This window comes from Cetorhinus maximus, chromosome 14, assembly GCF_964194155.1.
Source record: "Cetorhinus maximus chromosome 14, sCetMax3.hap1.1, whole genome shotgun sequence".
NCBI lineage: Eukaryota > Metazoa > Chordata > Chondrichthyes > Lamniformes > Cetorhinidae > Cetorhinus > Cetorhinus maximus.
This window is the reverse complement of record NC_135892.1, coordinates 77,132,545-77,147,164: the sequence shown is the minus strand read 5'-3', so window position 1 is coordinate 77,147,164 and position 14,620 is coordinate 77,132,545. Positions and strand designations below refer to the sequence as shown.

Below are 14,620 nucleotides of genomic sequence, written 5' to 3'. Positions count from 1 at the left end.
TAAGTACCAACTTATATTTGTCCAGAATTTCTTGGAAAAATAAGGTGAGGCTAATGGTGCTCTCTCTTATTTATGTGCAAATGGTATAGCATCTTCAGGAGAAGATATTCAAAAGTTGCTGGCCACGTTGTGCTGCTGCATCATTAGTTTCATGAAAATGACATCTCACTGTCTCACTAATAAAATCCATTGAATGGTGTCCAGTTGTATCATCCAAAAATCTCAGTAAGCCCCATTCAGCCACTACACCTGTGCTCGCTGACCTACATTTTCTCCCTGACTGATAGCACTTCGATTTTAAAATTCTCCTTCTTGTTTTCAAATCTTTCCATGGCCTCACCTCGCCATGCCTCTAACCTCTTCCAACCCTAGTGCCTTAGGATATTTTACTAAATGCTAATTGTTGATGTAGATCTCTGCGCTCCTCCAATTTTAGCCTCTTGGGCATCATTGATTTTCTTTCCTCCACCGCTGGTGGCCATACCTTCAGTTGCCTAGGCCCTAAGCTCAGGTACTCCTTCTCTAAAATTTCTGTATCTCTACCTCTCTCTCCTTTATGTTGCTCCTTAAAACTTTGTCCAAGATTTTGGCCACCTGTCCTAATCTCTCTTTATATGGCTTGGTGTCACACTTTGTTAATCTGAAGCCCCTTAGAACATTTTGCTATGTTAAAGGCACTATATAAATGTCTGTGTTGTTGTATTTGCATGCTGGATATAAATGTGACTTGCCATAAAAAAGAAAGTCTTGCCCATTTCAGTCTTATGTTGTTAAAAACGTACTTAAGTGTTAATTACAGCCAAACCTCTCCAGCTCTGAAATGTAACTATTACAAGTGTAGAGTCTCATTCCTTTAGCTTTCAATTGTTGTTAGAGATTTTAAAAATGTAAAATCCTATTTTTTTTTCTCTCTCTCTTGATCAAATCTTTCTTTTCCTGTCCTTATTTTTCTTTCTACACCTGACGTGGCATAGAATTCACCCACTCTGATTTACACGTCCTTCCTTGGGTTGTTAATTTCGCAATCCTTTAACCTGATTAGTTAAGGAGGTAAACCATTTCTTGCCCTGTTCACTCAGTTCTCAACTGCCCTGTTTCTCTTCTTGTGACATTATCATCTCACTCTTAGTAACTAGCTATGCAAGAAAGTTAAATATCTAAATGTGCAAGGACAGGATTAACTAATGGTAGACGCTGTTATATGCCCTGCTATACCAAGATCTGGGTCATTGTGTCAACTTAACAAAGATAGTCCTGTGGTTGAAGAGTTTCTTATATTTAATGAGCCAGAAAAGTAGTGATGCAATTAAAATTTTATTTGGTGTTGAGGAATGTATCATTCCATAAATGTTCTGGAACTAGTCTGACATTTTGCTGGATATTACCAGGTTCTGGAATTGCTTGCAACATCATGGATAATCAATAAATATGACCGCAGTAATAAAATATGTCCTTCAATACACCACCATCTGTCCATAAGAGTACAGCCTGTTCCTTATCCAACTCAAAATCACCATGCTAATCCCACTGGAATCTATCTTGTTAAGTAGCTTTTGAACATGGGGCTGCATCTTCCAGGTGGGGGGCGGGGCCCACTCACCGATGTGGGGTGATGTCGGGCGTGCGTCCTGATGTCACCCTGCGCGTCATTTAGATTTTCAGTTTGGCGGGTGCGCAGTCGAATCGGCCTGCAGAAAAAACATGAAACCTCATCCATGGCCGGGATGAGGTTTCATGAGGGTATTAAAATTTGTTTGAAATGTCTAAATAAAGGAAATTGACATGTCCCCAGCTCATGTGACAGTGTCACATGAGGGGACGTCAGGAATATTTTTTTCTGCCTTTGATGAAATTTTGAATCTTGAGCTGACCTCCCTGAGGCAGCACTTGCCTCAGGGAGACCTGTGTGCTCTTTTGCATGCATGCACGTAACAGTGCACTCCCAGCTCAGGGAATCCCCCGCCCCTGCACAGGGAGCGCACAGTGCTCCTGAGCGGATGTCACGCTGGGCAGGCCTTAATTGGCCCACCCACGCAAAATGGTGCCGCGCCCCCAATTGGGGGCGCTGATCGGGAACCGGCCTGCTCCCGCACAACCCCCTCAATGGGGGGAAAATGCTGCCCATGGTGTAACATTGAGGAAATGGACCTTAAGGGAACTGCTAAACAAATTTGGACACATTCTAAACGAAGTCTTTTAAATTGAAAGAAGATTGAAAGAAAGCATTTCCTGATAGGGTGCAGAGCTAAAATAAGCATGGCTTTTGGCTCTCATAAGAAGAAAAAATTGGATTTTTTTAGTATATATATTTAAGCTCAGTCAGTGTCAAAGCTGATTGTTCAACAGGGAAGCAATGGTTTCCAATTCTATAGCAATTAACTAAAACGTTACTTCGTACCTTAATGGTAAACACTTATTTAGCATATATGCACACAAAACAGAATTAAGGTCAGATACAGTGTGGTTGTTGTCATTTTGGCAATACCCCAGGACTGTAAGCCAATATTTTCAATAAAATAAAATATTCTATCCAAGATAACAAAAATTGACTCTCTTGCTTTGAAATTATGCTACTCAATAGATTTGTCTGAATAGAATTGTCCATTATTTTAATGGAAACAAGTTTGCCTATATATACATACTGTGCACGGATATACATATAACCACCCCCAGTTGACAAGTGTGAAGCAGAGAATTATAACCAGTTGTGTTTGAATATGTTGCACAAAATTATATGGTCTGCAGAATGTCACAAGACAGGATCACCACTCTGCCTTGAGATGATCATGATAACCCACATGAGCTTTATTCTTGAGGTGTAAGATAATAGTTCATTCCATTTACTGTCTTCTCACGTACAGCAGACTACCTAATTTGAAGCTAGCGACTATAGTTTCTTTGTTGGTAAAATAGAAGAAAATGAAAATAAATCTAGCCTGTTTACATTTCCTTGATAAATGTTGGCCAGGTCAATCTAAAAAAAATCTATTGACAAGCTCTAAATCAATTTGTCTAACGTTGCAGTACAAGTATATAAACAGACCAGCTTGATTTTTGAGTATCATCTATAGCTTTCTTAGGCACTAGTTGTGCTGCAACTGCTGATCTGAGACCAGTAATTGCTGACTGCAGTGTGATTCAGACCAAAGTGAGATGACCTGAAGAAAGTCTCACACTACTTGCTTTGCTGCATTAAAATCAGATTGAGACCTGACTCCTGAATTATGCTACCACTTTTTGCATCATATACATCTAAACTGCTTCTCATCACACAAAAACATCAGTATAACTGTGCCCTTAGTTATTATCATCTTGGCTATGTCTCCACAACATTTTCTGCATAAAACCTATCGAAACGGCTGAATGAAACCAAATTTGTCGAATGAATCTTATGAGGAACATATATTTTTATTTTCTGTTGGACTGTGGTTTAAAATTACAATTGCTGCAGTTTGAAAGACATGTCCACTGGAACAGGATGAGAGATATATACAATGTTGCAGTCCTGGAACAGAGTATGCCATGAAAGACAGGATGGTGCTGGAAAGGAGTCCTGGACCAAGGGAGCTGCCTGACAACAGTATTTTAATTGGCTCCTGACCAGGTTTTTTGTGAGGGCACTGGAGCTGAATAGCTCCTAGCCTGAAAGGGACAAGACCTAAAGCCTCTTTCTCCTGTGTGTGGAAGATTCCAGTAATTCCACAATAATAGATAGCTGGCTTTTCTCCTCATACCTCTATAACCTGCTCCCTCTCTGAAAACCCCTGTCAAGCTGCTAGACTGGGTCTGCAGCAGTTGGTGAGGGAACAAACAAGAGGGAAAAACATATTTGACCTCATCCTCACCAACCTGCCTGCTGCAGATGCATCTGTCCATGACAGTATCAGTAGGAGTGGCCACCACACAGTCATTGTGGAGACAAAATCCTGTCTTCACATTGAGGATACCCTCCATCGTGTTGTGTGCCACTACCACTGTGCTAAATGGGATAGATTTCGAATAGATCTATCAACTCAAGATTGAGCATCCATGAGGCACTGTGGGCCATCAGCAGCAGCAGAATTGTACTCGAACACAATCTGTAACCTCATGACCCGGCATATCCCCCACTTTACCAATACCATCAAGCCAGGGGGTCAACTCTGGTTCAATGAAGAGTGCAGGAGGCCATGCCAGGAGCAGCACCAGCCATACCTAAAAATGAGGTGTCAACCTGGTGAAGCTATAACACAGGATTGCTTGCGTGTCAAACAGCATAAGCAGCAAGTAATAGACAGAGCTAGGTGATCCGACAACCTATGGATCAGATCTAAGCTCTGCAGTCCTGCCACATCCAGTCGTGAATGGCGGTGGACAATTAAACAACTCAGTGGAGGACGTGGCTCCACAAATATCCCCATGCTCAATGATGGAGGAGTCCAGCACAGCAGTGCAAAAGATAAGGCTGAAACATTTGCAACAATCCTCAGCCAGAAGTGCCAATTGGGTGATCCATTTCGGCCTCCTCCGGAGGTCCCCAGCATCACAGGTGCTGATCTTCAGCCAATTCAATTCACTCCACGTGATATCAAGAAATGGCTAAAGGCACTGGATACTGCAAAGGCTATGGGCTCTGTCTATATCCCGGCAATAGTACTGAAGACTTGTGCTCCAGAACTTGCTGCGCCCCTAGCCAAGCTGTTCCAGTACACCTACAACACCAGCATCCACCCGGCTATGTGGAAAATTTCCCAGGTATGTCCAATACACAAAAAACAGGATAAATCCAACCCAGCCAATGACCGCCCTATGAGTCTACTCTCGATCATCAGTAAAGTAAGGGAAGGGGTCATCAATAGTCCTATCAAGAGGTACTTGCTTAGCAATAACCTGTTCACTGACACTCAATTTGGCTTCCACCAGGGCCACTCGGCTCCTGACTTCATTACAACCTTGGTTCAAACTTGGACAAAAGAGCTGGACTCTCAAGGTGAGGTGAGAGTGACTGCCCTTGACATCAAGGCAGCATTTGACCAAGTGTGGCATCAAGGAGCCCTAGCAAAACTGGAGTCAATGGGAATCAGAGGGAAAACTCTCTTCTGGTTGGAGTCATACCTAGCACAAACAAAGATGATTGTGGTTATAGGAGGTCAGTCATCTCAGCTCCAGGACATCACTGCAGGAGTTCCTCCTGGTAGTGTCCTAGGCGCAACCATCTTCAGCTGCTTCATCAATGATCTTCCTTCCATCATAAGGTCAGAAGTGAGGATGTTCGCTGATGATTGCACAATGTTCAGCACCATTCGCCACTCCTCAGATACTGAAGCGGCCCATGTCCAAATACAGCAAGACCTGGACAATATCCAGGCTTGGGCTAACAAGTGGCGAGTAACATTCGCACTACAGAAGTGTCAGACAATGACCATCTCCAACAAGAGAGAATCCAACCATCACCCTGTGATGTTCAATGGCATTACCATCACTGAATCCCCCACTATCAACATCCTGGGGGTTACCATTGACCAGAAACTGAACTGGGTTAGCCATATAAATACTGTGGCTACAAGAGCAGGTCAGAAGCTAGGAATTGTGTGAAGGGTAACTCACCACCTGACTCCTCAAAGCCTGTCCACCATCTATGAGGCACAAGTCAGGAGTGTGATGGAATATTCCCCACTTGCCTGAATGAGCGCAGCTCCTACAACACTGAAGAAGCTGGACACTTTCCAGAACAAAGCAGTCTGCTTGATTGGCACCATATTCACAAACATTCACTCCCTCCACCACCGACGCACAGTAGCATTAGTGTGTACCATGTACAAGATGTACTGCAGGAACTCACCAAGGCTCCTTAGACAGCACCTTCCAAACCCACAACCACTACCACCTAGAAAGACAAGGGCAGCAGATAGATGGGAACACCACCACCTGGAAGTTCCCCTGCAAGTCACTCACCATCCTGACTTGGAAATATATCACCGTTCCTTCACTGTCGCTGGGTCATAACTCTGGAACTCCCTCCCTAACAGCACTGTGGGTGTACCTACACCACATGGACTGCAGCGGTTCAAGAAGGCAGCTCACTACCACCTTCTTGAGGGCAACTAGGGATGGGCAATAAATGCTGACCCAGCCAGCGAAGCCCACATCCCGTGAATGAATAAAAAAAAAGAGGCAAAGGAGAAAACCACTGTTAGAGACATTGAAAAACAAGTGCTCGACCACTAAATACTGAAAGTGCTAGAAGAGCACCTCGTGTCATTCACAAGAACTGAAAGGAATTTGGAAGACATCGATGAAAATCAACCCATCGAATCCTGTAATCCAGAATTGGTGCTATTGAACTGTTTTATACCACCCTTAACATCCATGTTTTTTTCTGTTTTATGTGTTTGTATGTGTATGTTTGGAATTTAAGAATGGGTAGAGTTTCAGTTATGGAGTTAGAAATTAGCAGTTCATATTTCTTTCTTTCGTCACTGGTTAACAACAGTTTGTTCAATAAACAGTTATTTACTTATTAAGTTTATAAACCAGGTGCTGTTATTCTGTTAACCTAAATTAGACAGTAGGTAGAATTGGGGCAATCTGGTGGTTTGGTCAAACTTTTCACATTTGTTGCTGCTTGGGGAACAGTGTGGGCTTGATATTACAGCACACTATCCGAAGTAGTTTTGACAATCTGATAATGATTTTCTTAGAATTGTTGATGCTGCTAAAAACAGAAGCATTAGTTTATTTTTCTGCAAGTTTAACAATTAATTTATTGACATAATAATTGGTTCCAAGAAATTTATTTCCCAAATCTTAAAAAATTATTTAGTAAAGTAACTACTAATATCACATTAATTTGTTTTAAGAATGGATTATTATAATATTTTAAAAGCAACACAAAAACCCCACAGAATTTTTGGAGTCACCATGATATGAAAATACCACAGTGAGATCTTTTTGAACAGGTTTGAGTTTCATTATTTAAGGTTGTATATAAGTGTGAGTTTGGGACTTTTTTTTATCAGTTACCTGATTAATATCAGTTACCTGATTGAAATCAGTCAGATGTTCCAAGCAATGCAAAGGTTGTGAATTGGGGGTGTTTATCATTCATTATATTTCTCTTAACCTTTTTAAAATTGCTTTTTTTGCCAAATTTCTCTCCTCCCCTCTTGAGGCTGTTGACTCCTTGTTAAGACACAGTTCCAGAGGCTCTGTGTACCCAACAACATTTTCCCCAAGTGTACATTATTAAGGTGTGAGCCTTGATAATGAGTTTCAAAAGACTATTTCAACATGGGATTATCAAAGCTATGCTCACCTGACACCCAAACTTCTATTAGAAAATTACTGGGTTACTATCATACCGTGATCTCCCTAACCTAGCGATCTTTCTAACCTGGCGATCTCCCTAACCTGGTGATCTCCCTAACCTGGCGATCTCCCTAACCTGGCGATCTCCCTAACCTGGCAATGCCATCAATTGTTGTAACTGGACCAGCCATATAAATACTGTGCCTACAAGAAGAGGTCAGAGACTGGAAATTCTGAAGCAAGTAAGTCACCTCCTGACTACCCAAAGCCTGGCCGCCAAGAACAAAGGCATAGGTCAGGAGTGTGGTGGAATACTCTCAAATTATTTGGACGAGTGTGGGCCCAACAGCACTCGAGAAGCTCGACACTATCCAAGACAAGTAGCCTGCTTGAATAGCAACCCATCCACCACCATAAACATTCATTCCCTCCACCATTGATGCACAGTTGAAGCAGCATGTACCATATGCAAGATTCACTGCAAGCAACTCAACAAACCTCCTTCCAAATCCATGAGTTCTACCAACTAGAGGGACAAGGACAGCAAATGCATGGGAACATCACCATCTGCAAATTCCCCTCCGCCAAGCTACACACCATCCTGACTTGGAATGATATCGCAGTTCCTTCTCTGCCAGGTCAAAATCCTGGGACTCCCTTCCTAACAGACTGTGGGTTTACCTACACTACATGGAATGCAGCAGTTCAAGAAAGCAGCACACCACCACCTTCTCAAGGGCAATTAGGGATGAGCAATAAATGCTGGCTTAGCCAGTGATGCCCACATCCCATGAAGAATTTTAAAAATTGTACTCCACAGCCCCATTGGCTGAAATCTTGCCGGCAGACCCAGAAACATTCCTGATCTGTTTGACGCAGCTACTTGCTGTTTTTTATTTTGTTTGTCAGCCTGACAGATAAATGTCTTCATGGCAATGTTAGAGATAAAGATGTTCTGATGAAGGATTCTTTCCCAAAATTACACCTGCCATTCTTAATTTGGATGCTGAGAGAACTGCTGTGCCTTTCCCTCATTTTCTGCTTTCATTTCTTAATAATTGTGCTGTTTTTCTACGTTGTTCAGTTGATCAAAAATTGAGTATGGCTAATGAAACAGCTCTATGAAACAGAATTTTTAATAGGCAGAGTAGTAACAATGAGCAACAGGAGATTTAGTGAAGGACATAAAAGGGACAATGTAATCAATTAATAATGGCATGTGTATTTATCGTGAGATATGCCAAAAATGAAGTAGAATACTAAAATGGACTCCAATGTACTGAGATTTATATTCTTAGGAGCACAGTTTAAAAATAAAGGGTCTCCCATTTAAGACACAGATGAGGAAGAAGTTCTTCAATCAGAGTTAGGCCTGGATTTTCACTCCCAGGTCAGGAGTTGGGATATTTCCTGGCTCTTTAAACGCAACCCGGGAGAAGGTTCCCAGGAACATTGGATTTTCATTCTGGGGTTGTGGGGTTCCCTGGGAATCTGGTCAGGCGATGCCAGAATGAGTACAGAAGAGGGCTGGGCAGAAGGCACTGTGGAAGATTAATTTAAAAAAACAAAACAAAATACAGCCATCCATCCCTCACCTTCTCACACGCTCCCCAGGCCTCATCCATGCCAACCCATGCCACTTCATGCCCCCTCCCACCCCCTCATATCCCCTTACCCTCCATGCTGACCTATGTACCCACTCAAACCCCATGGCTCTTTATAGCCCCTATGCTAACTTAGTGCCAACTTATGCCAACCAATGACACCCACACAACACCCTTTGCCTATACAGCAACCATGCCAGTCTCCCAGTATCGACCATAGGCAGACTTCGGGACTCATGCTGAGATTAAATAAAACAAAGTTCCAAGTGTCTATTGCAGGCTTTATTTAAAAAAAACACTCAGATTCATAAAAAAACATTTACTACCTTTTATATTCTTCAACTACATTATCCCTTATAATAACAAATATTTCATTCAATTGCATAATTCCTTCCAAAATTAAGCATTGGAATTCATAGTCCCACTTCAAAGAATCCATAACCACTTGGAGCTGTCAATCAAGCAGGCACCCTACTGTGATAATCAGTCATGCAGTACTAATCTTGTAATGGTAGCCTGAGGGCTTTTGTCAACAGTTAGAGTGAAGTAGCAAACGATCATTTTTTTTAACACTTCAGATAATTTTTTCATTGAATTAAAGGGCAGGGGTTTTAAATTCCTTGACAGCTCCCTTTGACAGTTCGTCTTGATGCTTTTGACAGTTTAAATGTGTTTCACAGTTTCAATGAGTTTAGCTCTTTTTATGCAAGTTCATGGCCACTGTTAGCAATCCCAAAGGGCACCTTACCTCTCCCAAAGGGCATGTGACCTCCCCCAAAGGTATCCCAGGACCATATCCAAAGGGTTACCTTACCTCTCCAAAATGGTACCCTGGCTATCCAAACAAATCCGCAAAGTTTAGACCTGTTCCTATCAGGTCTAATCTGCACACATCAGGTTTCAGACACCTCTCACACCAAAGCCACATGAGTAGAAGCAGCTGCTGATTGCTATGGGCAGCTTCCTCCATGAAATGCACATGCACAAATCCTGACTTGGGCCCATTTCCATGGCCACGACAATGATAGGTGTTGTGTTCAGGGTGGGACCACCGGTTTCGGGCCTTTTCCACCATTTCTGTCACAACAGAGAAGCTCTCCCTTGTGGCAAAAATCCAGGCCTTAGTGCTTGGAATTATCTTCCATAGCGACCAGTGGAGGCTGGGTCATTGAAAACGTTCAAGGCTGACCAAGACAGATTTTTGACAAGGGAGTCAAGGGCTATGGGGGCAGGCAGAAAAGCCACAATCAAATCAGCCATAATCTTATTGAATGGCGGGGCAGGTGCAGGGGCCGAATGTCCTGCTCCTATTTATTATGTTATGTTCTTATGCTTGAATAGTACCTTTAATTTGTGCATTTTTTTGTCCCTTTAAGTGGTATAAATATGGGAATACCATGTTTGCCACACTAACAATACAAAAATGTAAAATGGAATCACTGGAAAATACAGAATTGAAAATTATACTTAGCTAATGACATGAGCGCACCGGCTAGAACGACTGTTTCGTCACTGTCTCCTATCCCACAATAGTTTCTTACGTTTGTTCCATATCAAAGATACTGCTTTGATATCTACAGAAAGATTAAGAAGATAAAAAAGTTCAAACCATTCTATGGTATGTGTTTGCCATTTAATAAAAAGTGGTTCAGCTCCTCCCTTCCTGAAGCAGTTGACTTCCTGTTAGCCTCCCCTCTATCAGGCTGGAGCCACTGGGGAAGCAGCTCACAGGAACTAGGCAAGGAGTGAGACCAATTAAAACAGACACTAGGGTGTAATGGCCCAACTTCTGCCTGACTGAAATCAGTCAAACTGTACAGGCTGTGGCTTCAATCAAGGACCTGTCTGATCTGAGTGCCTTAGTTCCGTGTTCCTCAAACCTTTTTGGATAGAAGGACCTATTCAAATGGATTTTTCATCATGCAACTCCCATCTAAATTATAATGTATAATACTCATCGTAAGAAGGCGCTACATGTAAGGAGTGTTTTAATAAGGCTTTTAAGAAAAGGTATTGACTTACAGATATCAGCAAGATGGGTGTTTCTGCTCTCACTGCAGTCTTTATATCCTTGGCCAGAACACAGATAGAGCAGGAGCCTGGAGAGAGCAAAACAGAGAAAGCACTAGGGGAGCCAGGGGGAGAGCAGGGGCACCATGAAAGCAAAGCATGGAATGGCCAGTAGTATGGGGAGAGCAGAGTACAGAGAAAGCAAGAACCTGGAGAGAACAGGAGCACAGGCAGAGCAGGAGCACAAAGGCAACAGGAGCAAGGAGAGAGCAGGAGTATGAAGAACGCAGGAATAGAGAGAGATGTATGAGAGAGCAGGAGCCCAGAGGGGAGCAGAGCATGGAGAACGCCTCTGGCCATTGCCTACTCTTGCCCTGGGTAAGTCTCTGTGGATCCCAGTTTGAGAACTACTGCCTTAGTTAATCACTGGATAAATTTACTGAGCTATTGGGAGGGTTCTGGCTAACATATTACCCATGATATAAGTCAGACCATTCGGCCCTTTTTGAAGATTCATTCCCATGGGTCTGTAATTAGTAATCTGAAATTGAAGAACAAAAATTCTCATAGTACAAATATGGAAGTATACATACAAGTATTAAATACCATATTTATCTCTCCCATATCGAATCCTCTTAATTCATGAGGATAATAACAGCATTCTACATGTTCTTATCAAAAAACATTTAATTGCATAATTCAGTAGCCGGTGAATCAAATACAGGTTGTGTTTAATTTCAACTAATTATAATCTTTTAAACAATCATTAGGTTTGTTGAGCAATACAACTCTGATGGCTTCCGAAGAAAGCTGTGGTGTCAGGTCAAGTGGGCTCATTCGTCAAGATAGCTCCAGCACATCACTCTCTCTAGGGTTTGACCCTTATCAAGCTGGATTAAATCTTCAGTTTGTTGAACCATTAGAAGATAGGTACAAATGTGTCACTTGTTCATTCGTTCTTTGCAATCCTTACCAGACTGGATGTGGACATCGATTTTGTGAAAATTGCATTGCAGAATTAATGTAAGTATTAACTTTATTCGCTTTCAAAGCTGTTCAATTTTAAATTACACATTGGTAGTGAAATTGGAATGCACAATTAACTTGAATTGTTGTTAGTTTCTTGTACACATCTATTTCAGTAAAGAATTGTAATCATCTATTAAACTGAACTGTCGCTCACATTTGTAATCAGTGTGGTTTGGAGGGAAGGGGATGCCCCCTCTTGCCCCCATTTTTTTGCAGGTAATTTATAAGTGCATATTTTATGACTTTTCTCTCCTCCAACACAAGCTGGAAGTAAGAAAATGACTCAAACACAATCCTTTGTGTGCTGCCTGTCAGTGACATATTGGTCATGCTGAAATCAAGCTGGAACCATTATGTTATTGTACTCAGAATAGCAGACCCACCCAGGAGCACTGATGTTTGATATATATTTTAATATACAGGAACACAATATGATCAGGTGAGGGGGTGCTGAATGGCTGCCTTCTTTTCCCTCTCCTCGTCTGACCACAACAGGTTATTTTTTTGTTTTGAAAAGGATTTGCTTGCCAATTCAATGAGTACTTAACTGTTTACGCAGTGTGATCATAGAAGAACCAATTGGGCAAGTTTTCTTGCGTTTAACAAAGAAAGAGGTTAGCTTTATTATACTTAAAACTGATCTAAATAGAACAATAAAATACACACTCGAAAGTCACACATGCACACAAATAGATTACAGAGTGGGGAAGGATATGTTGGTCAAATTAAAGTCCATAAAATATAAAGGAATATACAATCTGTAGTTTGGTGACTCGGCTGGCTTCAGGCCTTGCGACTTTCCTTCAGTGGTCCCTATTAAAGATGTAGACTGCTGATTTGGCTGTTCCCCTGGAGATGGTAGTGCTAGGTTGAATTCTTTTGAGAAGTCTCGGTCTGCAACAGTGACGTCCTTGGATGGTCATGGTCAGCAAACACAGTTTGAAGCTTGAAAGGTGAGTTGGAGAGAGAGGGAGAAAGGAGGGATCCCACTTGGGTCTTCTCCTGTCAGTGCCTCAGCTGCTTGTCCCCTTAATGCAGAGAAAGCAGAAGCTTAATACAGACAAGGGTGGACCTGTCACATGACCATCACCAAGTGATTCAAACATGGTCGTCACTAGTGTATTCCCCCTTGTAACTTTAATCAGTTCAAGTCTGGGAACCCCGCTCTCACAGTGAGGGTCCTATTGTTGAAATGATTGGGTTTAAGGCATTCCCATTATAGCTCCATGAGTTCATGTCTGAGGACCCCCTCTTGGCTATGGTGCTATTGTCCAAGTGATTAGGTTTATTGGTTCATCGCCACTGGTTGAATAGCTCAGGTGATTGCCTTGATGCCTTGCTAATGGGGAAAGGATATGTGGTTCACATATATTCCCCAAGTCATTGTCCTTGATGGATCTTTCAGACATGCTGTCTTCATCCCAATGGGTTGAAATGTGAAATGTACAGTAATGCAAATTGGGGTAGCCAATTTTAGCTGCAAACTCAAGTCACCTTTAGTCTCTGTGTTTAAAAAGTCTCTGTTTTTATAAGTTCAATTCAGGTTTTCAGCTAGCATTTTAAAAACCATTATTTGACATAAAGCAATTTTTCATGACAGATTTTATTAAATTAGATTTGATTTATGCTTCTTGTAAATAATGGTGGCTTTATTTGTAGAAAGCATTATATGAGTGAACTGTTTTACAGGAATATGCAGGAGAATCATGTATGATATGAAGACTTGCAAGGTTGTTTTTTCAGTGTTATGAACAATTGAAACTGTCTACTTTAACCCTTTTATCTAATCATTGTCTTCTGTTTTCAAAATGCTTCCTAGAGAGACTAAACCTATTGCTGTTTGCCCCATTGATCATGAAAAAATTATTGAAAATTGGGTAAGATAAAGTTTTTTGTATTATATATTTTATAAAAAGATAAAATGCTGAACAGAAAGAACAGTGAAATTCCTCTTAATGAAAAACAGTAGTGCTGTTTTCTCCACAGTGATCTTCCAAAGAAATCACATTTTCAAAAATTCTACAATTCAAAGCTGTACATCGTCCCAATTTGATCAGTAGTTTAATTGTGAAGAAAAGCAAAATGAAAAAAAAAATCATTTTTTGCTAAGAGCGTCTCACTCCATTGCATTTTAATGAATATCTGTGTCTTTTAAGAAAACGTTTAATTTGTTGAAATAATTTTGCAACTGTTGGCTACTCATTGTGTCCTTACAGTAATATGTCATGCCAAGAAATGGAAGAACACAGTCTGCCTCTGCTGTTCCTTGCAGTCAGTTCCTGATCTCAGTTGCTTGGCTTGCAGTAGTTATCCTTATGGAAGACTGGGAGGGGGGAAGATCACGTTGCGTAGCTCCTTTATGATGCTGTTATACTGAAAGCGTCTCAAGTGAGGCTTGGTCAAACATCATAATCCTACTTATGCTGGCAACATGATCCCTACCTCTAGCGATAAAATTCCAGTTTCCTCTAAAACTTAGGATCTGTGTATGTCACATATACACATAAACAACAGTGCTGCAAGTTTTAAAAGAAACAGCATGTTCGATATGTGTGGCGTGTTGCATGTTCTAATTGCATTACATAGCAGCACAGAAAGAGAAAGGAAAAATTTGCATTTTTATAGCACCTTTCACAACCATCTGATACTTTAAAACGCTTTACAGCCAGTGAAGTACTTTGTTATAATGT

At 41.4% G+C, this 14,620-nt stretch overlaps 1 protein-coding gene across 2 annotated transcripts in view; it reads left to right on the top strand.

Moving 5' to 3' along the window:
- The window catches only part of LOC144689744 (TNF receptor-associated factor 5-like), a 61,169-nt gene that overhangs the window by 18,784 nt on the left and 27,765 nt on the right, over positions 1-14,620 (top strand). Inside the window, exons 2-3 of one of the 2 annotated variants that reach the window (XM_078557107.1) lie at positions 11,672-11,924; positions 13,750-13,807. In XM_078557107.1, the coding sequence (XP_078413233.1) occupies positions 11,695-11,924; positions 13,750-13,807 (288 nt within the window). In that variant the 5' untranslated portion in view covers positions 11,672-11,694. Of the gene's footprint in view, positions 1-11,671; positions 11,925-13,749; positions 13,808-14,620 lie in introns of those variants that run through there. The other variant, XM_078557108.1, reaches the window with a different exon arrangement.